Below are 8,677 nucleotides of genomic sequence, written 5' to 3' on the forward strand. Positions count from 1 at the left end.
TGCAAATAAACTGTACTCCAAAGTTAAATACAACAAATTGACCGTACGGGATTAAAAAACAAAGGTGAAGCCGCTGTCGGAACATTTCATTGAGCGATTCTTTTGCGTACCACTAGATGGAGCCCACGCATCACCGGCAGCGCTCGAAGCGCGTCCAGGTCGAGAGGTTTCACTTGATGTTCGTCTTCGTGCTCGTCTTCATCGGGGCTTGTCAAACCTGTCGCATCAAACTTGAATTCCTAAAGGTTCGAAATTTGACCAGATCGTAACATTGCGAACACGTTGAAAACATGAACATGGCACTTCTATATCGCAAAATAAAAAACACTTCAATCAGGATTCATTTCAAATGCATTGCAACGGAAGGTTCAATTCAAAAAACACTTCTTCAAGATTAAATGTATTGTTCTTCCGAAGTGTGCTGAACAAAGGTTCTGGACTGCATTTGAAAAAATGTTGAAGGCGCCGGAATCACCGACACCGCTTCTCCCGCGGGGTTGGGGTCGCGGGAGCCTATCGCAGCTGAAAGGCGGACGACGCCCCGAACCGGTCGCAGGGCGCATCGAGACACGGACGACCGTTCGCACTCACATTCGCGCCGTCGCTCAGCGGGAACTGAACCCACGCTGCCCGCACCAAAGTCTGGCGAGTCCACCGCTCCACCATCGGCATTTTGCCCAATTTGGAACATTTCATTCAGGGATTCTTTTGCATACCACTAGAGGGAGCTCGCGTGACACACTTGACAATCGAGAGGAACGTCGAGACGTACGTCGTTCGTTTTTCTCGATGTTCGTCTTTCTCCACGGGCACCATGTTTTTTTTGGTTTGGTTTGTTGTTGTTGTGGAATGTTCGTCAGTCCTTGAACGTTGTTCGACTTGAGGGGCGCGGGCGTGTCGGGCGGCTCCGGTCGTCACGGTCCAGTTTTCCCGCTCGCGCAAACGCGCGATTGATTTGGTTTTAGCCCCGCCACGTGCTGCCTTCGCGGTCCGCTGGAAGAAATGCGTCTGTCGTCACAGTAGTTGGAAAACCAAAATAAAGCAAAGGCAAACAAAGTTGTGCTGACGTCACGAGTGGATCAAGTCCTACGTGAGTGACACGCAGTCGCAGCATTATGTAAACGCGCACACAAAACACGCACGCACGTAGAGCGAGAGGAAGAAGCAGCTTGAGTGACAAAGAAATCAGATTAAAGACGAATTAGCTTCTTCACAGAAAATCCTCCAGCTAAAAATACAAACGCGCGCGTGCGTATTTATACTCTCCGATCATACGTTCATCATTTAAATGAAGGAATTCATATCGTAAGTTGATAACTTCAAACATTCAAAAGTGCACGAATTAGTAACGCGTAAAGAGCAAAGTGACTTTATTTTGGATTGTGCATGGTGTCATTCTCCGCATACCCAGCAGAGGTCCTCTTCCACTTAAACCCAAATCATCTTACCAATTGATTTCTTCACTCAATAATAATAATGACTAATGACTTCACTGAATCGTCATTGTTTAGCTTTTTGTGTTGAAAGTTTGACGAAGAGGAAGAGCAATTCCTTCTGGAATTTGGAGCACCAGAGGGGTGTTTTGGGGGTCTTCCAGGGGGCTCAGTCAGACAGTGGGGGCCTTGTTGTCGTCGTCGCTTTGCGTTTGCCTGATGAAGCGTCTCCTAGCAACCAACAACAAACCCATTCACACACACCTCCCCCATACATGGACCCCCAGAGCTGTGTGCGTGCGTGCGTGTGTGTGTGACAGAAAGAAAGAAGTGAGAAATCCTGACATTCAACAAAGTCACCTTGGAAAAAGGAGCACAATGAACGCTGGCGAAGCCGAGCCGACGGCGGCCAGCTGGGCGTGGCCTGACCCGCGGTGCTGTTCTGTGTTTGTCCTGCAGAGGGCGTACGACATCGCTCAGGAGCCGGGAGACACCGACGGAACCGGGTCACTCAGAGGTCAGGGAACACCACGCACGTACGCGAATGTATGTCGGCGTGCACGTGTGTGTGTCTGCGTGTGTATGAGTGTTTGTGCGTGCATGCGCTTGTGTGTGCATGCATGCAAACGCGTGTGCGTGTGTGTGCATGACTGAGTGTCAGTGAGTTAGCATGCTAGCATTAGCCTTGAAGACACGTTTGCTATGATGCAAACTTTTATTTTGACGCTCTCGCTAGACAGGAAGTAGACGGCGGCTCGGTCACTTTTGACCATCTAGCGTAGCGTTAGCCTCCCGCGGCGGGCGTGACGCTCACCTGACTCGGGGAGGCGGCCACGCCCACTTTACAGACATTACAACGGACGCGCCTGAAGGCGGCGTGGGAAAGCCGAGAGAGAGAGAGAAAAAAAGGGAGGAGGAAGTTGACCGGGATCATGTGAGCGCCACTTCGCACTGGCTCGCTGCCTCAGTGGGGAGGAAAACCGATGATCGGGAGCCCAACTCGCGAGGGCGACGCAAAGACATGGACGGAGGGACGGACGAGAGAAAATCGCATTCTGGTAAGACGGCAAATCAAATCCGACGCCACAAAGAAGAAGAGCAGGAACGAGCAACCAAGATAAGTGGACATGATGTTAGAAATAGGTGAAGAAATTCATCACGACGACAATCATCATAATCAGAATTATGATGATGATAATAACTAGAACAAGATTTTGAATGGGCCTGCTGACTTTTTCTGCGGCCCATTCATTTGCAATGGGAGTTATATTCGTAGTTTTTGGGGAAGTGCGTCACTACGCTAACACAGAATTCTTCAGAAAATAGTTCTGACCTTTTGATACCTCATTTATGCGGATTTGTTGAGGGTGCGGGCTGTATTTGTTGGGGGAGTGTCGACAGAATAATGAAGAAGAAGAAATACATGATAAACTGTTCGGATAGTATTATGGGCGTCTCGCTTCACGAGTACTGTTAGCGCTAGCGGTCCCATAATGATCAAAATCCTCATGGAGTCGTTCAAGAAGCTGAATTCCATTCCAAATTTTAGAGTCGCGGTGCTTCACGCCTGTGATTCAATGCTGCTTGATGCTTATTTACTTTAGCTCGGATTATCTTCCCTTATTTCATCTTTGCTTGTTTTAGCTCAGGTTGTCACGGATAAGCAGACAGCTCAATAAGACAGAAAGGACGCATCCGTTTTTTTACTGTCGCGGAGCCCATTTCTATTTGGTCAGCGGCATTTCTCGCAAGCCGTTCGCATTCTGGGAAGCGCGTGAACAAATCAAAACAATGGGCTTCGTTCGCAAATGCGTACGAATGTTCTTCGAGCGTATGTGCAAAACCGCCGTCAGATTCGTGACGTGCGTACTGGCCGGTTTTCTTGTTAGTGAATCCCAATTCCTTCTAAATGACAATCTCGTGCCCGCTGAACTGCGATCTGCGTAAACCACGCCCCCGTTTCCCTGAAAAGGGCCGTCTGTTTGATGCATCTCAGACATCGCGTGGACTTGTATTCTTCCGAGGGATGGCTCCGAAACTCTCACAACTTCCCTTATCCTATTCTCAAAAGCTCGCTACCTTCGGAACGCTTGCTAATAACAGAAGCTGACAATTAATTCCAAAGTTAAAATTCGAGACATGGCACTCAAAACATGCATAGAAAAAACTAATTAGGAGCTGAGAATGAACAAACACGACGGCATAAGTTAGCAAGGAATAAATATAGCACAGTAAAAACTGGCATCTGTAGTCTTGTAGTAAAATTCATGAAGTTAGCGTTGGAAGCAACAGAAAATATGTCACACATTTTCCAACCAGCGGCACCGGTTTGCACATCTGCCTCGCAGTTGTGAGGTTGCAGGTTCAAATCCGGCTTCCCGTGTGGAGTTGGCACGTTCTCCCCCCGCGCCTGCGTGGCTTTTCTCCGGGCACGCCGCTTTCCTCCCACATCCCAAAAACATCCGTGCGAGGTTGATTGAAGACTCTGAAGTGCCCGTAGGCGGGAATGTGAGTGCCCTGCGATTGGTCGGCGACCGGTTCAGGGTGTACCCCGCCCCCGTAGATAGCTGGGTAGGTGCCGGCACGCCCGCGACCCGCGTGAGAAGCGCTACAGAAAATGGATGGATGGATGGATGGATGGATATTCCAACCACGTCACATCACATTTTGCAGAATAAAAAAAAAAAAAAAAAATGGGATTATGGTCAGGATTTAAAAAAGATTTTGGTCGCCTTTCATGTTTTTGACGGTCGTTCGTCAATTTTGGCAAATGTTGTTCGAGATTTGTAGCGTCCGAAACCTTTGAATCCTCGGATGAACTGAGAAGCGCGAGGCCGCGCGAGTCCGCGCTTGATCGCTCGTTGAGTGAGAGCCGCCAACAACCTGCCAGCTAGCGGCGGGTACGCACATCCGTACGTACCGCGCTTGAACGGAACGAGAGTACGTTTGTGGAATACTGTCGGTTTGTTTTATAATGTTTTTGTTTCGTAATGTGTGTGTCTGTGTAATTTGAATGTATTGCAGTGTGTGTGTCATCATGTGTCTGCGTTTTAATGTACATGTGTTGCAATGTGTTTGTGTTATAATGTGTGTGTTGGAATGTGTTTGTTTCTGTTATGATATGTAAGTGTGTGTGTGTGATTGTGGTTTTTTTTTGAAGAAATGAAGTCTTATGTTGCTTAATCAGTCACACAAATTCGATTTTTTTTTGGATCGATGGGCACGTAAAAAATATGCAGTCGAGAATGTAAAAATGAGAAAGTCGGTGAAGGTGAAGGGTCGAGTTTGTGTGGTCGACATTAGCCCACGTGCGCGCACACGGTCACGTTCCTCAAAGTGTCAATTTTGGGAACGATGAATGCGGGTGCAGGCGGTGTCTGCTTTCATACAAGAAAGCGTGTGTGAGGAAACGGGATCTGGCGGAATAAGACTGAAGACAGCTCACATGACCTCTAGTCTCCTCCTTTGTCTCCACAGCTCTCAACTGCTGCTTTGTGCGCCCCCTGCAGGCGCGACAGCAAACACCGGGAACGCGGGGGGGGGGGTGCGGCCTATCGCCCCTCCCTTCCCGTGCAACGGACTTTTCCGTCGTCTTACTGTGCGTGCACAATAAAAATCAACCGTCCATCAATTTTCTGTACCGCTCCATCCTCACGTGGGTCGCGGGCGTGCCGGAGCCCATCCCAGCTATCTTCGAGCAGGAGGCGGGTACGTCCCGAACCGGTTGGCGGCCAATCGCAGGACACACAGAAACAAACACGCATTCGCACTCACATTCACACCTACGGGCAATTTAGAGTCTTCGATCAACCTAGCATGCAAGGTTTTGGGGATGTGGGAGGAAACCGGAGTGCCCGGAGAAAAGCCACGCGGGAACGGGGAGGACATGCAAACTCCACACAGAAGACGCTCTCACCAGCCGCACAATAAAATTCAAAATATTAAATTAGATTACATATAGATTAATGAATGAATGAACATTAAAATTAAATGAGGCAAAGCTCCTGAAGCCCAAGCTAACCAGTCAGCGCAAGGCCGCGGGGGGGTGCCAATACGCCCTCTGTCTCTCAAGGTTGATCATCCTCGGGCCCGTTAGTTTATTCAATAACTGCAAACTCCAACTGTAAGATTCCAAACCTGGAGGAGGCGCCACCGCTTTTTGTCTCGGGCCGCCGAACGACAAAATCAATCCCGACAGCAAGCGACTGGTCGTCGCGCGGTGTCAGACCGCGTACGGACAAATGCGCATTCTTGCCGACCGACGATTTGTTTGCGCTCGACGACGCTAACGCGGATGCCGCAGCGTATGCCGCTGCCACCGGGGGGCGCTGTTCCCACACCGGCGCAGCAAGACGGAGATGTGATGAGGGTGTCGATGATGATGTGATGTGATGCTGATTCCGGTGTCGTCGTTCGCCGCGCAGCTTCATCTTCGGCGCACGCTTGCGACCCGGCGCCACCTTCGCCCGACTACCTGACGGACCGCCGTGACCGCCGTCACGACCGACGTCATCGCGACCGCGATGACCTCATCGAACCCAGAAAGTTGCTCAATCCCGTCAAAGGTTCCAGAAGTCACCAGGAGCTCCACAGAGAACTTATGACCAGCTGTAAACGGTACCAAAAAACGACAAATACGGATTTAGCCGTCTATCGGTCTATTTCTCGATCTAACAATCGACGTCTCTCGATCGATCGACCTTGGCTCGCATTTGAGTTGACGTGACGTGATCTATGAATACCGCGAGTGTTGAAGAGTTTTGTGCCCTCTGCTCACGCGCGTTACAACAACAACAAGATTTTGTTGACTGTGTGTGCGCGTGTGTGTGTAGAAGCGGCATGCGCATGGAGAGCAGCAAGCCGGAACTCGAGCGCGTTCTGGAGTGTCGGCGGCGAGATCAGCTGATAAAGGAAAGAAAACAGGAAGCGGACGCACGCAGGAAGATTTCGCCTCTGGAAGCGGAACTCAGGAAGAGACTTCAAGCGCTGGAAGAGGTACCGCAGGAGATTTAAAAAACAAACAAACAAACAACAAGCACCACTTCCTGTGCTGAATCCTGTTTCTATCAAATCGCAAAAACCTTCTGAAAAGCACGTTTTGCAATTCCCTTCTTTTCCACTGCATTCAATCAAACAATTTGGGACAAAATGGCTTTCATTCTCGACAAAAGACTTGAAAATGTTAATTTTCGACCACATGACGTCATGTGTCCACTTTTGGACACGGAAGTCATTTCATGTCATAATGTCCGTTTCCAAAAGTGTCTTGTACGACTTTCCTCATCCAATGGAGCAAATTAATCTGAGAGCTCCCTCTGCTGGCCGCGGACAACAATTTCAATTCAACAAGTGGAAGAAGGCGAACTCGGACTAAAATTATCAGCAGGCGAAGACACTTCGGTGCTCCTGAGAAAATAGCAAAATGGCATTTTTGAGGTTGATTTCCACGGAAGCGTTTTTGCTGCAACACCCGAAAACATTTTCAGTTCACGTTTTAACATGCTACGTTCAGTATAATGTTACATGATAAAGTGCATGTTTAATGGGCTACATTTCACGTTAAAACGCTATAAGTTATCAAGCTGCGAGGTGACAAGCTTCACCTTTGCACTCGACAAATCAAAACGAAGCAATTCCTTACGGTTGAGGTCACTGGGGGAACCCGGCACGTGTGCGTCAAGAAATAAAGTCACTCGCTCCGTAACTATGCTGCTCTTCTACAATACTGGAAGAAAAGTAAATAAGGCCAAGTGTTTCAAAAGATTTAAGATTGAAAAGGAAGACGCGTACAACGCTTGAAAGGGTTGCGTCAGTGACCCGAACCGGAAGGACTTGCTCCGTTTGGGCCCGCCCCCGGAAGGACTTGCTCCGTTTGAAGCTGCTAACTTGTCACGTTCAAATGTGAAAGTGATCACCTTCGAACGTGATCCTGAACTTTAGCATTTTCTGGTCATTGTGGAGGTTTCCGACCTGTGCGCTGTGCGAATGAATGAAAGCCTTTCATACTCATGACAAGAAACGATGAAACGATGCAGTAAAAGAAGGAAAAGAAAAAGAAAAAGCTGAAAGTGCAGCGAGGCCTGCGGACGTTTTTGTGCTTCCAGATGGAAGCGGAGCAGCGGAAGGACGAGCGCGACAACCCGACGGCTCCCGAATTCGTCAAAGTCAAAGAGAACCTCAGGAGGACGTCGCGCGCCGGCAAAGGCGAGAAGCAAGTCTGACGTAGACGACGTGAGGGCGGGATCGCTCGTGGCGTCTGCCTTCGGATGTTGTGGACGTTCAAGCAGGCGGGGCACTTTTTCTTGTTGTTGTTTTTCTGACCAGAGAGAAGACGAAGCGTGGAAAGGACGCGGAAGCGGGCGGGGGGCGCCGCCTGCCGGAGGACTCGCGGAAGGACAGCGCGACGTTCACGCTTCGCCGTCGTGACGACCGGCGGACTGAGCGGTCGCCAGGGAAGACCGCATCGACGCGAACGAGCTTTCGAGGTCGCCTTCACAACTGCGGGCAATTTCGAGTCGACGAGACCAACTTTCATGTTCAAATGGGAATCGTTCCATTTCGAAAAACTGCAATGACGGACTAGGAGATACGGATCACTGAATTCTGAATCCGTGAAAAAGTTGAGATAGCGACAGGCGTCGTCGATCGTGGAGAAATAGAAACCAACAATTCTAATATTGAGGACGCAACCGCCAGGAAGAACGAGTCATCGTGATGTCATCACGCCTGCTTCGTTAGCATCTTAATCCGAAAAACCTCATTTTATCTCCATTAAGTAAAAGTAAATGTCAACAGATCACAATCATGTCTGATGATTAAAAGGCTAATCACACCATTGTCAAGCTTCATTTCAACGTTTACATAACGCGCGCACACACACACACATCTATATATGTGTGTATATGCTATACCATTTTCAATACACATTTAAAGCATATTTAAAACAAAACATTCAAAACGTATCCAGAACATATTTAAAAATACTAAACACATATTCCAAACATATTAAAAAAATGCTCAAAACATACTTAACATATTTAAAATTCTGTAAAAGGAAACAAGACTTCTCATGACATTTCTTCCAACGATGTAATTAGAATGTCATGACCGCTAGATGTCAGTGTTTCACCTTCTCCCTCGCTCTCTCTGATCGTCAAGCGCTTGAATGTGTGTAACCGGAAGTTACTATTGATTTTCGAATATCATCCAAATTAAATTGTTTCTGACAACAAAGAAAGAATTTG

The 8,677-nt window shown here is 48.4% G+C and overlaps 1 protein-coding gene across 2 annotated transcripts in view; it reads left to right on the top strand.

The window, feature by feature from the left end:
* LOC133409026 (protein FAM107B-like) overlaps positions 1–8,265 on the top strand; it is an 8,851-nt gene extending 586 nt beyond the window's left edge. The window contains exons 2-6 of one of the 2 annotated variants that reach the window (XM_061688506.1): positions 1,893–1,950; positions 5,858–6,050; positions 6,266–6,428; positions 7,538–7,664; positions 7,758–8,265. In XM_061688506.1, the coding sequence (XP_061544490.1) occupies positions 1,893–1,950; positions 5,858–6,050; positions 6,266–6,428; positions 7,538–7,654 (531 nt within the window). In that variant the 3' untranslated portion in view covers positions 7,655–7,664; positions 7,758–8,265. The other variant, XM_061688507.1, reaches the window with a different exon arrangement.
* The last annotated feature ends 412 nt before the right edge of the window (positions 8,266–8,677 follow it).

This window comes from Phycodurus eques, chromosome 10, assembly GCF_024500275.1.
Source record: "Phycodurus eques isolate BA_2022a chromosome 10, UOR_Pequ_1.1, whole genome shotgun sequence".
In the NCBI taxonomy this organism is placed as follows: domain Eukaryota; kingdom Metazoa; phylum Chordata; class Actinopteri; order Syngnathiformes; family Syngnathidae; genus Phycodurus; species Phycodurus eques.